This window comes from Bacillus rossius, chromosome 8 (genome assembly GCF_032445375.1).
Source record: "Bacillus rossius redtenbacheri isolate Brsri chromosome 8, Brsri_v3, whole genome shotgun sequence".
Classification (NCBI taxonomy): Eukaryota; Metazoa; Arthropoda; class Insecta; order Phasmatodea; family Bacillidae; genus Bacillus; species Bacillus rossius.
Window position 1 is genome coordinate 53,163,470 of NC_086336.1, and position 18,859 is coordinate 53,182,328.

General features: G+C 49.1%; 1 protein-coding gene across 2 annotated transcripts in view; it reads left to right on the forward strand.

Moving 5' to 3' along the window:
• The first annotated feature begins 1,333 nt into the window (after positions 1–1,333).
• The window catches only part of LOC134534954 (argininosuccinate synthase), a 37,884-nt gene continuing 20,358 nt past the window's right edge, over positions 1,334–18,859 (forward strand). Inside the window, exons 1-4 of one of the 2 annotated variants that reach the window (XM_063373704.1) lie at positions 1,334–2,964; positions 5,297–5,399; positions 16,199–16,267; positions 18,196–18,441. In XM_063373704.1, coding sequence (XP_063229774.1) covers positions 5,298–5,399; positions 16,199–16,267; positions 18,196–18,441 — 417 coding nt within the window. In that variant the 5' untranslated portion in view covers positions 1,334–2,964; position 5,297. Of the gene's footprint in view, positions 5,400–16,198; positions 16,268–18,195; positions 18,442–18,859 lie in introns of both variants that reach the window. The other variant, XM_063373703.1, reaches the window with a different exon arrangement.

The following is an 18,859-nucleotide window of genomic DNA, read 5'->3' on the forward strand; positions in this document are numbered from 1 at the left end:
GCAGAAGGCAGAATACTATTGGTTTTCCAGCTTCCGTATGTATAAAGTTTGCATAATGGTCACCATATGGCATTAGTCCGACATGAATTTTTTGGTGTAAGAATTAAGAGATCACTGGAAAGTCTTAAAATTTAATTAGAAATTTACAATATCTGTAAGTAATTATTATTGCTTTTTAATAGTACTGATTAGGTTTATTTTGAATGTTTTGCTCCTAAATTTGTGATTGGTACACAGTTTGTGAATTCACGATTCAAATATTTTTAATCCTTAGAGTTTCATGAATTATATTTTATGTGTATTTCTTTTTAATATAAGTCTCAAAAAATTAGCTTGTTTTAGTTACAACTCTCTTGACAATGACCACAGGTAAAGGCTAGAATGTGTTCAGCTGCTGGTAATGGATATAGGATGTGTTAGCAACAAAGAGCTAAAAAGTTGAAGTTAAAGACTAGGTAGATTTAAAAAAAGAAATTTAATCTGTTGTTTTCTGAAACTAAGGGATAAATGTTGTCAAATATTTAAAAAAATATATCTGTTCGATTTCAAAGTAATTTTGCACGCGCACATACAAATCTAACTTCTGTTTTTAAGTAGGTTAGATAATGACTTGGTGTTTTATAAATGCTTTCTGCCACTACCTAATGTGTTATTTTTTAATTCGTGTTTGTATCATCATGTAGCTGTTGCAAATTTTAATACCTATTATGTATATGCAAAATAAGTTTAATGGTCAGATTTTTTTTTTTTCATGTCTTGCTTGTTATCTGTGAAGGAAAAAGTGACTAAAGTTTCTCTTTTGGTGCTAAATTTTATAACCTTGAATTTCAATTCTTCAAACATGTAAGGTTAACGTGACTAAACATGCAGAAATTTTTATTGAGATTAAATATTTAAATGGAAGTAATAATCTGTTATAAATGTATTAAAAAAATAATTAAAAACATTATTTTGAATAAATCTTTCTTTGAAGCTTTTGTCACCTTTTTTTTTATAGAAAAATATATAATATGCCAAAGGATTTTGATGGTTCATTAGTTTTTATTTTGAAATCCTATTAAATATATATTAAATTTATTTTTTCACATATTAAACATAAATATTTATACCTAATGATGTAATAATAATTACTTTTAATCATTTGGTAAAATGTTGTCAAGGCTAATTTCATTAAAATGAAGAGAATTAAACTTGTTAAAATTATACCTTTCAAATGGCTTAAAGTTATAAATACTAAGTAGCATAAATGGGATGTTTGTGCACTAGAAAATATTTAATTTTTTTTTGTCTTGGAACAGTTGCAATTATAAAGAAACACACATTGCAGACAAAAATTATTTTTTTTTTTTTTATCCTTTGATGCATTTTACCTTCCTGGTTTCAGCTTTAGATTAAAGTACTTAAGTCTTTTGGAATATATAATTAAATATGACATAATTCCCAGTGTAATTTTGATATTTATGAATGTGGATTCAATGTTGGGGTACAATGAAGTGTGTAAGTTCCAAGTCATAAAGTATGAGGAATCTTCGCATAAGTAGACCACAATGAAACCACCTTGATTTTTACACTTACCAAGGAACCAGAGGAAAAAGTGCTGGAAAGTGTAAGGTAAGGAAAATTCATATTGGATGAACATTGTGTGATACCAACCACACAAATGGTAGTTGAATGCATTAAGTAATGAGACATTTTGGAAACAAAAATATGGTTTTACCATTACAAATTTGTTAGCGGAAGTGACTTTTATCCATGATTGATAGTGAAAGCTCTAAGGAATCTCATTTGTGCTTTATTTACCGAATTAACTGATAAACATTTTTTCTCAAAGTTTTTCAAAACACTGTGTAAACATGTCTTAAAATTTGTAATGTTTTGTAAAGTTCCTCCATGGCAAACATTGATCTCATTTTGTATTCACTGACAGTTACAAATTTCAAAGAAAATTAGTCATTTCACATGAAGCCAGACAATATTCTCTGTATGTGTATTATCATGTTCAGAAAAAACATAATGTAATTTTTTTTTTGAAAGAAGAATGGATTTTGAATTGTAGTTATCACTTTGTATTTATACTTTATGTATTATATATGTAACTCATTTAGAAAATATTACTGCAAAAAAAACTAAGATCTTTTATTAATTTTATTTGTAACAGAAAACCATTATCTTTAACATTTCGTACCTCTGTGTCTATTCACCCCTAATTTTCTCTGTTTCTTCCCAAAGAATCCATCCATTAGTTTAAATTTTTTAATGAATGCTCTTGCTTTTTGCATCAGTGAAATTTTTTGTTTGTTTTTCTGTACATAATTAATATTTTACACTGTTAATCAAGAAATTTTTCCATTTCTGAACTTAGGTGGCTAGTAAATGTTATAAAAATCTGAAGGTGAATGAATTGCAATGAATATTTATGTTTAGTTTTACTTTCCCATATGTGACAAGATATGAGAGAGTAGCAAAATAATTTACGATTAACTATGTATCAGTGAGTGTTAGCAATTCATTTAGTAGTCGTTTCTAGAATAAGTGGACATATCAAAGGTTACAAATTTATGTTAAGTTACACACAATTTATAAATTGAATTTAAATTGTACATAAAAAGAATACATGATGCATCATAATCTTAATTTCTGGTAAATTGATTAATATTGGGTGTTCAGATGTTCAACCCAGTGCTGCATGTGTCTTACCCAACTCGTGTGACAAATTTGCTTGATTTGTTAATTTGGTACCAGATCAAACACAAAAAATGGTACATTTCCAGCTAAAACGTTTGCTTCTTGCTACTTGCCACGTGGTCAGATTCGTGGTTAATGAGTGAACCGTTAAGTGAACTTGACCTTGACAAGAGATTAAAAGAGCAATGAACTACAGGTCAAAAAAACAACACACAACCCAGTGGTCTGTACTGAAGTAGCTGTAGATTTGTTGTTGATTTCATCCTGGTTGCTAGACATGTGAGTATCAGTTGTATTTTTGATAATTGCAGTTAACATTCAGGACATGGTCGCAGGATACAGTATTTACAGTAAAACATTTTATTATATTTAGTTTTCAGTCAAATACATTATTCTTATGTAAATATATGAATATATATTTTTTTACTTTATTGTACAGTTTAGTTTAACGTAGTAAATTAAATTGAATCTCAAATGAAAGAGACTTGTGGTATAAAATTTTTTGTATTTAAGAATAAAGATCTCATTACTCATTCTATAACTTGCCAACACTAGGTGTTCTAAATTAAGATGTCTATTGCTAAGAAGGAATAGATTACTAACACACCAAAAGTAGTTGGAAGCAGGGCGTCGAGAGAAACTAAGGACCTTGGGGAATACTGCATGTATTGAGTGACTTTTAAGGTTTCATTTTTTAAAATGAAATTATTTAAATTTGTTGATGCAAGTTGCAGTGATTGTCCTAGACAAATGTAGTGTGTTCTCGAACTGAAAAGAGAAAAATAAATATGAAGTTCGGGTTAAGAAGTGGTTGCCACGAAGAACCAGATGCACTCACTTAAAATTTAAGTAACTTCATCACAGCTGACACTCCTAATGACTACAAATACTATTTTTAAATGCCACTAGAATTTTCAGTATGTGCTCCAAAAATTAACTTCAATAATGTTAAAACAAGACATTGGGATGCAAAATGCTATATCCTGTGACCCGTCTCAAAACCGGTAAATGTCTAAAATCGTCTAAAAATTCAGCAATAAAGTCAGGGCTCTTAAACGCACAGACTACTGTGCCTGGCGTGTTTGAAACCCGAGCCCAACTCACTCCCCCCTACACATGCACGAGCCAATTTTGAGCTAGAAGCGAGCCAAACTCCGTCTGCACTTATCCCTTTCCCTTTTCAGGTAGCATGCATCAAGGGGTTTATGGGAAAAGATGGAATTGCAGAAACCAGAAACACTTACAAGTATTTCTTGCTGTCGATGACGCAAAATTGTACTTGCCACTTTTCATGTCAGAAACATCCATATGCTTAGCACATTCTGAATTCTGGGCCTGGTTGTTATAAAACACCAGATTTCAATCACTGGACTTGAGCCATCTTTTGCCGATAACCCGGCAAAATGTTTAAGGAAATGTCACGTGAAGTGTCCCACCAAGGGCACGAGTCTACGTGGATAGAATGTGGCCGACACATTAAGGAGCGGGCTGCCGTGCCTTTCCTTTCGGCCAGCGTGAAGAATGCGTAAGGTGGGAGGGTACGAAGAGTGTATTGGTGGGGGAAACACAGAAAATCCATAGGCTCATGGCAATTTCCGCCAGGTGTTTCCCAAATGCGGAAAATCCGGGTGTGACTCCACCAGGGAAATTGACCCATGTCGCCTTTGAAGGCTAGTGATATATGGCCTAAATAGAACATGTGTAGTTATGTTAGTTTGTGAAATGTCATGAAAAAAAAAATACATGGTACACAGATTTTTATCTGAATTACATTAGATACTTTTTTTTCTTACTGAGTGAGTTAGCTTTGCCAACCGCGTTAAACCATTCTGAGAAAAACATCAAAGGACCCCATGTTTCCATGTTGCCAAACTTTGTGCGAAGTTTTAGAACACGAGTTGAGAGGCCTGCTTATGAAAATCATCCAAGAAAATGTTTAGGACTGAATTACATATTTGTGCTTTTAATTCATCTCGAAAATATATTTTTTTTTTGAGAGAGAGAGTGTGGTGAAAAGGATGTTTTCAAAATAACAGGGTATTACATTATACCTTTATCTTTATTCCTGTGCCTTAAAATGTTTGGGTTACCGCTAAGTATCAAAGTTGCTTCATTGCGCGATGAAAGACTGCTTGCAGTGGCGGTTCAATGGGAGGGGTGTAGGAGACGAACCTTCCCTCCCCCCATTCTCAAACATATTTCTAGAACTAAAAATAACTGAGATAAAATTTGTTTTCAAGATGTCAGAAATGCATTAAAATAGCATAAGAGGCTATTACTTTTTAAAAATTCTTACTCCCCATTTAACTGAGAAGTATTCTGTACCTATCACCAAAAACCCTCTAGTCATCCACCCACTTGCTGCCCAAAACAAAAAACTCCCCTGTGTCCACCCCTGAATACTTGTCAGAGCCTTGTGCCTAGAGGTGACACTGCACTAGAAGCCCCAGCGAGCAAAGTCCTTTATCATCCCACTTTCCTCCCCCATCCCAAAATGCCCTCTCAGTAGACTCTAATATCCACTTTCAGCTGTGGAGGTCTGCATTGAAGTAGTCATGGACCTTGGACAGTAAATGGTGGGCTATTTTTTTGTTGTGTTTGTTTTTGGCAGCATGGGGAAAGAAACAGTTGTGCTAGCCTACAGCGGCGGTCTGGACACGTCATGCATTCTGTTATGGCTAAAGGAGCAAGGTTACGACGTGATTGCGTACATGGTAAGTAATTGAAGTTTATATCTGTAATAAACCATCTTTTATTTCACTTTACCAACCAAAAGCCACTGTTAATTTTTGACAATGAAATGAACACGTAAACAGTGGCAATACAAGAATGAAAATTATCTCTAAATCGTAGTCTAAATGCACACTACCATTACTACCAATAATAATGCCATCCCCGCAACAAGTTATCACATTTTACAGTCCGTTCTTGCATTTTTCATCTAGATGCTGTGGTTGAACTTTTAAGTTGTAGCCACTGATTTTTGATTATGAAGTAATTAACGTGCCTATTATTTATGCAGGTGTTCCCTGTAGCCTTTATTTTGATTCATTATTGAATTGCAGTTTTCATGAGAAATGTGAGGATAAACAATTCTGCCTTAATTTAAAATTTTAGGGATAATTCAAAGTTTATCAGAACACATCCATAATCATGATTTTAAAACTTTTTTTTTATTAAATGGAAGATGTGTCTAATACTTATAGGTTTACATGTGAAATGAGAGACATGATCCAGTGTGGACATGCATATTCATTAGAAAATTTTTCTGCAACATCTGTCAGTGTCTTGTATAATAGACTGTAAAATTCACTTGTAAGATTGAGTGCTTCTGGTAAAAGGTCAACTTGGACCAGGGGCGTAGCCAGGGGGGGGTTTTAGGGGTTCAAACCCCCCCCCTTAGCACCAAATATTTAATTAATTTCTTATTCATCACTCAACCAATTTCGTATTAAAATTAATAAAAATTTTAACATTACTATATTTAAATTTATGTACCGAAAACTGCTAAAATGGCACTATTTTACACCTTAAAATCCAAATTTTTCCGGGGGAGGACCCCCGGACCCCCCGCTTTAATACGGGGGGTGGAGGGGTGGCATGCTTCTTAACACCCCCCCATACACAAATCCTGGCTACGCCACTGACTTGGACCAAAATGAGATAAGAGGCCAGGTAGGACTATACAAGGTGACGTTGGCCGTCTTTATAACTTGGAGACATATCTGGCCACTCCACACATTTTCTCAACCATTCAACCGAGCCTGAAAACTAAATGAGGTGAGGCACAGAGTTGCATCAGCTCCAGAACACTGATCAGAGACCTTGAAATACTTTAATGGAAGTACCTTTTCACATTTTCCTTGCGAGAATCTTCGCAACCAAGAAATTATGCGCTATGCCAACCTACTGGCTTCCAATTTCCGCTGTAAAATTGATTATAAATTACTGAAATTTTTGAACAAAAAGTTTGACGTCCCTCGGCTTCAGGTCCCCGTTTTCCCGTTGAAATAAATGTCCTGTTATGCCCGTACTGCCCTCGTCGGAGAGGTGTGGGTCCAGGCCAACGTGGCCGGGACCGGGAAAGGCGGGACCTGGAGGGAGAGTGAAGTGATTGCGAGGAATGTTGGTAGGTTGTCGCAAGCAGAACACGGCATTAACGAATTTCACGAGCCGTCTTTTATTAACGCTTATAAAGTCCTGCCGCAGCCTGGCGGAACCGTCGCGGAACAAGTGCCCTACCACGGCGACACGGACTCCCTGATGACGGGGCGGTTCTCAAATACGTTTCGGCGCGAATCGTAAAGTTTATTAATGCTAGGCTGACCCAGTGAGAAAGGGCCCGAAGACGGAACGCTGTACATACGCGGCCCGTTACGTAATGTTCCGTGGACGGCGAAAAGTTCAGAGACTCGTAGCACCACGTTCGCGTTGTAGAAACTGCCCGCTAGACACGTCTCCCGATGACTCGTAAGTTAACAATGCTAAGCTGATCCGCGGTGGCAGCTCAGCTGCCGTGACCGACTGCGGACTGAGCGAACGTTCAATCCCGAGCGCAACGTGCGCGGCTCGCGGAGCAACGAACACGTCTGTCTCCGCTCGAGACCAGGACGCGACTGCCTCTCCCCGCTCGCCCGCGGGCCGGCGCCCGCGGGTGGCGGGGAGGGAGGGGAAAATCGGCCGGCGTGGGAGAGAGCTCCGTCCCGCGGCGCGCCAGGCTGCAATTACATACTACGGCGAAACACTTCAGAAAAAGTTATTGAATTATTTACAAAGACATACACGAGACATTAATTACACAGCGAACTTGCACAATGAATAATAAATAAAATAAGTTAATTACACACATTCAAATCCCTTAATCGTTTACAAATATATACACACTGAAATAAAAGATAAAGTCACATAGAAAAAACACTCGTTGGCATGCTAGGGCGCACGCGGGTGCGTCCCTGGCCGTCGCACACACTGGGGTTCACTGGGGGGGAAAACAGGCCCCCTCAGGCCCGCGTCGGTGGCCAGGTACGGCCTCTGTATCTGGGAGGGTACGACGACTGTCGTCATATGCCCCCCCTCTCCCGAGGCCGTCCTGGCCCCCGACGCCGACCTAGACCGGCAGCCGCGTCCGCGTCCGGCCACTTGTCTGGTCGTCGGAGCTCGTCACGTCATTCCGTCCGGGTCGGGCAAACTGGGGCAGGAGCTGCATCACGCTGCAGCGTAACCCCCCGTCGGTCGTTTGTCTTACGTCGCGGGGTTTGCGCTGACTCCCCCACTCGTAGTCCCGGAGGTAGTGGGGGGCCGTCTTCTCACGCGTGGACCGGCGCAACGCCGGTCCCCTCCCCGCGTGAGCGGTCATCCTCGGCTCCCCGGAAGGCAAGTCCAGGACCACCTGCTGGGCCCTGTCGACATCGCCCTCCCCACTGAGGAGCCGGACCGTTACCCCGTCTGTCACGTCCTTGCTCACGTCCGTCCCCGTCACCCGCCGTTCCCAGGAGTGGACGTACCTCCGTCCACGTCTCTGGGTAGGCTCCGGCAACGTCACCACTGGTTCACTCAGGTCGACCAGGTCGCCCTGAGCAGTGTTGTCATGTGTTACGTCCTCGATGAGCGGTCCATCAGTGTCGTTGGCGTAGGCGCTGACGTCATCAGGCGGGAGCACCCGGTCCACAAAGCGCTCCAGCTCTGCCATGCTTGCGCCACGCGGACCCCTTCCGCCCCTTCTGACGGGCGTCCGTTCCCCGCCCCCTCTTGCCAGTTGCCAACCACCGTTCCCCTTTTGCTGTCCCCCCGTAGGAGGCTGAGTCGGTGTCGTCGTGGGGGCCCGTCCATGTGTCGTGCCCCAGGTGTCGTCGTCCCTGTCAACGTTCCTGCCAACCCCCCGCAGTGACTTGGGGTGGGCGTGTCCTCGTCGACGTCCCTGATCCGGCTCCGGTGGCGTCACCACGGGGTCACCGAGGTCGACCAGGACTCCTACTGCGACGTTGTCATCGGTCCTGTCCCGTGTGTCGTCGTCCCTGTCAACGTTCCTGCCCACCCCCCGCAGTGACCTGGGGTGGGCGTGTCCTCGTCGACGTCCCTGATCCGGCTCCGGTGGCGTCACCACGGGGTCACCGAGGTCGACCAGGACTCCTACTGCGACGTTGTCATCGGTCCTGTCCCGTGTGTCGTCGTCCCTGTCAACGTTCCTGCCCACCCCCCGCAGTGACCTGGGGTGGGCGTGTCCCCGTCGACGTCCCTGATCCGGCTCCGGTGGCGTCACCACGGGGTCACCGAGGTCGACCAGGACCCCTACTGCGACGTTGTCATCGGTCCTGTCCCGTGTGTCGTCGTCCCTGTCAACGTTCCTGCCCACCCCCCGCAGTGACCTGGGGTGGGCGTGTCCCCGTCGACGTCCCTGATCCGGCTCCGGTGGCGTCACCACGGGGTCATCGAGGTCGACCAGGACTCCTACTGCGACGTTGTCATCGGTCCCGTCCCGTGTGTCGTCGTCCCTGTCAACGTCCCTGCCAACCCCCCGCAGTGACCTGGGGTGGGCGTGTCCCCGTCGACGTCCCAGGTCCGGCTCCGGCGGTACCACCACAGGGGCGCCGAGGTCGGCCAGTACACCTTCGGTGACGTCATCCTCGGCCTCGTCACCGTCCACTGGTCCGCTGTCGTCGTGGTCGTACTCGTCGTGCGGGTCGCCTATCAGTCGAATGTCGTCCCTGTGCACCTTAGTTGTCCGTCCGTCGGCGCGACGCACGAGGTACGAGGTGGTGCCCAGTCTGTCTACGATCTCCTGTGGCCCCGCCCACTTAGGAGCCAGACTGGCGCAAAAGCCCCGCTCGCCAGCCGACAGGTGATGACACTTAACAAACACCTGCTGGCCAGGCTCTAGTCGTGCTGGGGGCTGGTGCGTCTGCGGCGTACGTCTAGTCAGGTAGTCAGCTTGGCGACGTCGGGCGTCTTCGCGCAGATCGTCCGTGGTCATGTTGTGCAAGTCGGGGGTTGCGCGCGCTTCCCCGGGCAGGGCGAGGTTCCGGCCCTGCACCAGTTCAGCGGGGGAATGGCCCGTGACCGCGTTCGTCCGACGGCGCAGGCAAAACAGCAGCGTCGGCAGGTGCAGGTCCCACTTGGTGTGGTCCTCGTCCAACCGGATGCGCAGCTGAGTTTTAATGTCCTGATTCCGCCTTTCGGTCGGATTCGCGCGCGGATGGTAGGTGGGCGTCGTGTGATGCTCCACCCCCCAACCCGCGCAGGACACTCGCCAGCTTCTCCCCGTGAACTGCACCCCGTTGTCCGTCAGCAGGACCGCGGGGTACCCGTATCGCGGGAAGAACTCGCGCTCGAGCAGGGCAATCACGGTGCCGGCCCTCACGTTTGGTACTGCGAACGCCTCCGCCCAGCGGGTGAAGACATCCGTGACCACAACAATGAATCGCCGACCACGGGACGTGCGAGGATACGGCCCCATAATATCCACCGCCACAGTGTGGAAGGGATTCCGGGGCCGTCGTGGGACCTGCTGCTCCTTGCCGTCGGGTCGCCTGGACTTCCGCTCCTGGCAACGCAGGCAGGCCCGCACGTAGCGTCTTACTTCTGCCGCGTCGCCAGGCCAGCGGAACGTCCGTCTGACCTCACGCAGCGTCTGCTCCGCGCCCGGGTGTCCCGCCAGGGGGTGGTCATGCAGGTAGCTCAGGACCCAGCGCCTGGCCTCGGGCGGCACGTGGGTCCGCCACCCGCTCGACCTGTGAGCCCCCCTGGTCTGGAGCACCCCGTTCAGGCTCCGGCAGCCCGGTATCACCCCCTCCCCACACTCTGTCAGTCGGGTCCGGGTGTCGGGGTCCCGGAGTTGCGCCGCGTGGACCCACGCCAGCAGGTCAGTCATAGTCTCGGGTCGCGCGTCAGGTGCAGGAGCAGTGGGGCTTGTCAGCGCGTACAACGCGCACGGTCGCGGCACCGAGTCCTCTACCCCGCGCTCACGCTCAGGGAGGAGCACTTCCTCCCAGCCCTGGTCGTCGTGGAACTCATTCTCAGGGTCCGGATTCCGGGACAACTCGTCGGCCAACTGATTTTCACGTCCAGGAATGTGCTCGACCGTGAACGAGAATTCCTGGATCAGCATGGCCCACCGAGTGAACTTAGACTTCCGGCCCTGAGCGGAGTCCAACCAGCGGAGGCATTGGCTGTCGGTTCTCAGCGTGAATGAGCGGCCCTCGACGTGGTGACGGTACCTCTGTAGGGCCCAGACCACCGCAAGGCACTCTTGCTCATTCACGTGATACTTCCGCTCAGCCTGCCCAAACTTGGCGCTGGCGTACTCGATCACGCGCCTCTCGCCCCGGTCATCCATCTGGTACAACACCGCCCCCATCCCCTCCTGACTCGCATCCGTCTGGATGAAGATGGGGCGGCTGGGCACCAGGCGTGAGAGCGTGTGACAGTTCCTGAACCGGCGCTTCACCTGTCGCAAGGCCTCGTCCGCGGCGGGGGTCCACCGGAACTTAGTCTTCGGCGACAGTAGGTCCGTCATCGGGGCCGTCACCGTGGCGAAGTCGGGGACGAAGGACCGCAGCCAGTTGAGCAGCCCCAGCAGCTTCTGGAGCTGCTTCCTGGTCTTCGGTGCCCCCTTTCCCTCTATTAACTCCAACTGCTCAGGTCGGGGGCGGCACCCCTCCGCCGTCACTATGTGTCCTAGGAACTCTATTTCCGTGGCCCCAATGTGGCATTTCTTTGGGGCGCACGTCAGTCCGTGTCTGGCCATACGTTCTAGCACCAATGCCAGATGGTGCGCGTGTTCCTCCCACGTCCTGGACCAGATGATAACGTCGTCCAGATAGGCACTGGCGAACTCACCAATGTACCCATCCAGAACACGTACCATCAGGGCCTGGAACGTGGCAGGGGCGTCCATGAGACCAAACGGCATGGCGCAGAACTGGTAACGTCGACCGTCTGGTGCCGTAAATGCCGTCTTAGGGCGGTCCTCCAGACATACCGGCACCTGCCAGTAGCCTGATTTTAAGTCTAGTGTCGTGAAAATAGTGGCGTCCCCCAGTCCTGCCAGTGCGTCTGTGATATTGATCTGCGGGGGCGGGGCGGGAATGGTCAGTTTGTTTATCGCCTTGAAGTTTACGCAAAAGCGTAGACTTCCGTCTTTCTTGGTGGCCAGCACCACCCGTGAGTTATACGGGGAGGTGCTGGGTTCCACTACCCCGTCACGTAACATCTCGTCAATTTGAGTCTGTATGGCCTCCCGTTCCCGGATGCCAAATCCGTATACCTTCTCAAAGGGAGGGCGGTGCGGTACCATCGGTATCCGGTGCTCCGTCACGTTTGTCCGTCGTAGCCGGTCCGCGGCCGCAAATACCTGTGCCTGAGAGGTGAGGACATGGTTGATGACATCGACGTACTCCTCTGGAACACCGTGCTGAAGGTCTTCTAGGCGAATGACTGACTGAGGGGGACTGGGGGGAACCTGGTGCACGCCGTACACCGTCCAGCGCCCCTGGGTGCCGAAGTGCATCCGGCCAGCTCGTACTTCCACGGTGGCGTCGACCTCGTGCAGCCATGGGACCCCCAGAATCAGCCCCTCGCGGAGCTCGGGGACCACCCAGGCCTCGACGTGGCTAACGTGACCAACGATGCTCATTGTTACCTGAGTGATGCCCCCTGCTGCAACGACGGCATCCCTGGTGGCCAGCTGCACCAGCTCCCTCCGCGGTGTCACTGCCTCCGCTCCCACCAGGTGGGCCGCGATGTAGGTTCGGCTGGCGGCGGTGTCCACCAGGGCCAGCATCTCCCGCCCGTTAGCGCGGACAGGAATTCGCAGCAGCTCCGGCTCCTCGGGGCCGACCTGCCCCAGCTGTGCAGTCGTCTGTTCCCCACCGCCCCCGGCCACCTGGCCGTCCGGGCGTGGGGAACTCGCGGCGAGGTCCGCGGCTCGCTCCGGCGCCGACGTGTTGACGTTCCGGTGGTCCACCTCGTCGACGACAGGTCGACGAGGCGGCTGGTCCGGCCCTGGTATAACCGGCCTCAGGGCCGCGGCGGTGGCGCCGGCAGTCAGCTGTCCCTGCACGGAGATGGCCGGCGGGATGCCTGCGCTGATGCTCTGGTTGTCCGCCCCGTCGACGGCGTATCGACGAGGCGGCTGGTCCGGCCCTGGTATACCCGGCCTCAGGGCCGCGGTGGTGGCGCCGGCAGTCAGCTGTCCCTGCCCGGAGATGGTCGGCGGGATGCCTGCGCTGATGCTCTGATTGTCCACCCCGTCGACGGCGTGTCGACGAGGCGGCTGGTCCGGCCCTGGTACACCCGGCCTCAGGGCTGCGGTGGTGGCGCCGGCAGTCAGCTGTCCCTGCCCGGAGATGGCCGGCGGGACGCCTGCGCTGATGCTCTGATTGTCCACCCCGTCGACGGCGTGTCGACGAGGCGGCTGGTCCGGCCCTGGTATAACCGGCCTCAGGGCCGCGGTGGTGGCGCCGGCAGTCAGCTGTCCCTGCACGGAGATGGCCGGCGGGATGCCTGCGCTGACGCTCTGGTTGTCCACCCCGTCGACGGCGTGTCGACGAGGCGGCTGGTCCGGCCCTGGTATACCCGGCCTCAGGGCCGCGGTGGTGGCGCCGGCAGTCAGCTGTCCCCGCAGTTGCCTCGGCATGGGGACAGCTGATGAGGAGTAGTCCCGTTGTCCCCTGCTTCCCGGCGGCATACAGGACGTTAGTGCGGTAGGCGCCGGTGGTGGTCGACGTGTTCTGTCAGTTACTGGGACTGCCGGTGGCTGGCGGGCCGGGGAGCGGCACCCAGTTGTCCCTCCGCCCCCGGTCCTGCGTTTCCCGCCTGCGACGTGTTGCCTTCGCGCGCCTCCTCCCACGCGGCTCTGGTGGGGCAGAGGCGATGCCAATGGTACGCGTCCGGGCAAAAACGGCATCGCGGCGGACGTTCGTCCCTCTCTCTCGTATCTGTCCGCTCGTGACGTCCTCCTCCTGTCGCAGCTGGTTCCGGGCGTTCCCTGGTGCCACCGCGGTCTGTTGTCCTGCGCGGTCCCGCGCCGCCGGCGTAGCTCACCACGGTCAAGTCACTGTCCGTGACCTCTGTGACGGTGACCCCTCGCGGCCCCGAGCGAGCACGGGGAGCTCTCGCGCCCCTGAGTGCCGTCCTCCACTGCGACATGTCACGTTCGATCACGCGGGCGAGGGCCACGAACTCCTCCGTGTCACGACCAGCAGCCGTCCTCATGAAGGGGCGAAACTCTGGCAGCAATTGTTCGACAATGGTTGGCAACGCCGCACTCACGTCCCCACTTGTCCCCAATCGGCGGAACATGCGTAACTTCTCGTAAATGAACTGTTCTGCACTCTCGTCCTCCTCCTGGTTTCGGCAATAAAATGTCCGCAAACACATTGCCCGCGCCTGATCGTTATCAAACCTAGTTTTGACTTGGCGTACAAAATGTCCCCACTCGGTATCAAAACTCCCGGCCATTGACCACCAGTTCCTTGCCTCACCGCGGAGCTGTCCCGCCACTCGCGGCGTCCACTCCGCCCGTCGCACTTCGTACAGTTTTAGGACGTGTTCACACTCCCGCAAAAACTCCCGCGGGTCCTCGTTGTCTCTCCCCGCAAACTCTGGCAACTCAAACTGCGCGCTCACGTACCGCACTACCGGCCCATCTGCGTCCGCGTGCCTGTCCCCCTGTTCCCGATTACTGTCCTCAACTGTGCTGTCCGTGCTGTTCGCGCTCTCGGCCGCGCCGCCGGACCCGCACACCTCGTTTTTTACGTCCATTTTCGCGGAGTCTCCCTCCTCACCCAAGTCCGTTTCGAAACTGATTAGATCGTATCTTTCTTGTCCCGCCTGTTTCCACGCCATCCTGTCCTCCTGTGCTACTGATCCGCGGATCGTGAACACAATCTCCCCCAGTAATACAATACGATCCTCCCCAGCGCGTTATCTTCAGTCCGGGATACCGCTGCACCGCCGTCTTGTATTTCTGTCCCCCACGACGCGCTATCTCTCGCCGAAACGTCTCGTGTTCGCGCCGTTCCCGCGCTGCGTTATCTCCCGCCGGCGCGCCGGCGCGACGTCTCGAATTCGAGCCGCTCCCACGCCGCGCAGCCGCACCTGCTTCCGTTCTGTCCTGCACCTGCGCGCTTGCGTGCGCTTGCGTGCGCTTGCGTGCGCTTGCGTATGCTTACGGCCACACTAGTTGGGCGCCAAATGACGTCCCTCGGCTTCAGGTCCCCGTTTTCCCGTTGAAATAAATGTCCTGTTATGCCCGTACTGCCCTCGTCGGAGAGGTGTGGGTCCAGGCCAACGTGGCCGGGACCGGGAAAGGCGGGACCTGGAGGGAGAGTGAAGTGATTGCGAGGAATGTTGGTAGGTTGTCGCAAGCAGAACACGGCATTAACGAATTTCACGAGCCGTCTTTTATTAACGCTTATAAAGTCCTGCCGCAGCCTGGCGGAACCGTCGCGGAACAAGTGCCCTACCACGGCGACACGGACTCCCTGATGACGGGGCGGTTCTCAAATACGTTTCGGCGCGAATCGTAAAGTTTATTAATGCTAGGCTGACCCAGTGAGAAAGGGCCCGAAGACGGAACGCTGTACATACGCGGCCCGTTACGTAATGTTCCGTGGACGGCGAAAAGTTCAGAGACTCGTAGCACCACGTTCGCGTTGTAGAAACTGCCCGCTAGACACGTCTCCCGATGACTCGTAAGTTAACAATGCTAAGCTGATCCGCGGTGGCAGCTCAGCTGCCGTGACCGACTGCGGACTGAGCGAACGTTCAATCCCGAGCGCAACGTGCGCGGCTCGCGGAGCAACGAACACGTCTGTCTCCGCTCGAGACCAGGACGCGACTGCCTCTCCCCGCTCGCCCGCGGGCCGGCGCCCGCGGGTGGCGGGGAGGGAGGGGAAAATCGGCCGGCGTGGGAGAGAGCTCCGTCCCGCGGCGCGCCAGGCTGCAATTACATACTACGGCGAAACACTTCAGAAAAAGTTATTGAATTATTTACAAAGACATACACGAGACATTAATTACACAGCGAACTTGCACAATGAATAATAAATAAAATAAGTTAATTACACACATTCAAATCCCTTAATCGTTTACAAATATATACACACTGAAATAAAAGATAAAGTCACATAGAAAAAACACTCGTTGGCATGCTAGGGCGCACGCGGGTGCGTCCCTGGCCGTCGCACACACTGGGGTTCACTGGGGGGGAAAACAGGCCCCCTCAGGCCCGCGTCGGTGGCCAGGTACGGCCTCTGTATCTGGGAGGGTACGACGACTGTCGTCAAGTTTCCTGAGACTTTTGCTTCCTCATATTCAGTTTTACCCCCAGCTTGGGATATGGTTTCATTGACAAACTAACATAAGTTAAAATTTAACAGAAATTAGTTTATCAGTAACAAATGGGCTGATTTTCATTTCTAAAATTTGTTACTCAAGGTGAATTTCATTCATACAGCATTACAACTTTTTATGTATAAGGAACACTACAGAAAGAATAGTTTATATTTTTCAGGCTGATATCGGTCAAGATGAAGATTTTGACAAAGCCAGACAGAAGGCGACTAAAATTGGAGCAAAAAAGGTTAGTTATCTAATTAGCAAATAGTATGCACATCTAAAATTATTTTGTGTTACATTTACACAGTTGGGAACATTAAACTGTTTATAATTAAGCATGATACTAAGAAATGGATGATATTGTAGATAGTATATGAGAGAACCAGGATTGAAAAAAAGGGAAGTTAAAGAAATTCACGTCTCGTGAAACTGCCTGTTTGCAATTTGTGTGTAGTAAGCATCATATTCGTATATGACTCAAAGCTGATTGCTATTATTGGCTGATTTATTAAAATAGCTTACAATCCTAACATGCCACAGTTTGCTGTAAAATTGAACTTTAAAAGGTATTTGAGGGTGATTATATTATTTAATAGCATGTTTTGTACACAAGTTTTATATAGTCAACCCCAAAATGTGGGAAAAGGTGGTCAGTTTGGTTTTTTTTATTATGAAAGTAGTATCTCTGAAGCTAATTAAGTGATGTAATTAATGCAGTATGATTTATGATCATGTATGATCCTCCAACTCTTTTACTACTTCCTGAAATTCTACTTCTTAAGGGGTGAATGATTGTAAATATGGCTAGGACCACTCCTGCTGTCGTCACACGCCTCTCTCCGTTTAGAAAGGAGGTCTTGAGTCCAGAGGGTGTGGCCCTGGCCCATTTACATTTGCAGGGCCCACATAATTTGGGGAGATGGGCATTATTGGGGAGGAAGGGCATGGTTATGGAATAGACCTCAGGGAAAAGGAGGGTTGAAAAATAATCTCCTTAAAACCACTTGTTAAGCCAACCTGGAACTTATATTAGACGATGGTTTCCTGAAATAACCGTGTGTTATTTTTATAAAATTCGATGGAATAAGTTCACATTACATCACCAGAGATGAGTAGCATCTAACCTTGGCAAAAAGAGATGGCTTTGGACCTGATTTTTGACAAGAAATCGTACTAAAATATAGTACATCTTGTTAAAATTCACTAAACTGTTAATTATATAAAGTTTCCCCACACTTTGGTTGTTATAATTCTATGGCCTAAGTAGAATATTTTCCTACAAACAAACAACCTTAATGAGCTGATGAAATATTATTATAATATAATATTATATTATTAAAAAAATTATTTTTTTTTCTAGTGAAGAGGTTTGAACCACGTCAAAAATTTGCCCTTGAGTTTTATAAGTGGGCACTCTACTGCTGTGCTCTGAGCCTATAATGATTTTGCAAGGAGGATACGAATTTTACTCATTGTAATACTATTTTCTTACGTATTTTAAAACTTGTAAGTAATTTCTTTCTGCCGTGACTATTTTAGTTTACCAAATACATTCCAGGATAGTTTCGCTATCATAAAGTTTCATTTGGCACACCAATACGTTTGGTATATGTCTAATGTTTACGAAAGTGACTACACACGGATTTGTGTTGCTACGCGTGGGTCCGCCATCTTGATGACTTTGGCACCGTGCAGGGCCGGTGCAAAGTAAATTGGCGCCCTAGGCGAAAAACCTTAATCCCCCCCACCACCGGACACCCCAAAAAATTTTTTCCTTGCCTCAAATTACATCACGTAAACCTAAGATTTTGTCAACCGTCAAATGTAAGTAGGCTTGTGTTTTTTTTTTTTACTTTTTTACTTATTACAAATCATAAACAGGTCACCGTGGACTTTAAATAATTACTTATATCAATATAAACATTCCAAACTGTTACAAAAATCAATTTTCATCTAGTTTCAATAATGGTTAAACATGTTATATGAGGTGTTACGTGTCGTGCTGCGCCGCTCCCAGCTACTTGGTGCCCTGGGCGGTTGCCTAGTTCGCCTGTACGGACGTGCCGGCCCTGGCACCGTGGGTTGCATATTTCCAATCATTCAGCTTCCATCGCAGTCAGGGAAACACTCGTACCGAGAGCCGGGATGTCGCACGTCAAATATGCCCGGCAGGTGGTGGTGGAGGACGTGAGGCGGCGCTTCGTGGAGCAGTACGTGTGGACGGCGGTGGGCGCGGGCCTGGTGTACGAGTCGCGCTACCTGCTGGGCACGGCGCTGGCGCGGCCCTGCATCGCCGAGGGCCTGGCGCGCCTGGCGCAGGCCGAGGGCGCCGCCTACATCGCGCACGGCGCCACGGGCAAGGGCAACGACCAGATACGCTTCGAGCTCAGCTGCTGCTCGCTGCTGCCGCGGGTGCAGGTCTGTGCCCTCGTCTGGCCAGCAAGCCTCCAGGGCCATCGTGAAACTTATTAGCTGAGTTTGAGCTTTACGAAGATTCCGATCGCATGAGGGGAATAGTTCGGTACCTGGTGGAGGAACAGTTAGAAAAGGAGAATAGTTAGGTTTATGGTGGTGGAACCGATAGAGGGAAAGATGGCAGGGGAGAGGTAGAAATGATGCAGAATATGTGCATACTTGAACAATTGCATACTCGAACAATTGCATACTTGAACAATTGCATACTCGAACAATTGCATACTTGGACAATCGCATACTTGAACAATCGCATACTTGAACAATTGCATACTTGACCAATTGCATACTTGAACAATTGCATACTTGAACAATTGCATACTTGAACAATTGCATACTTGAACAATTGCATACTTGAACAATT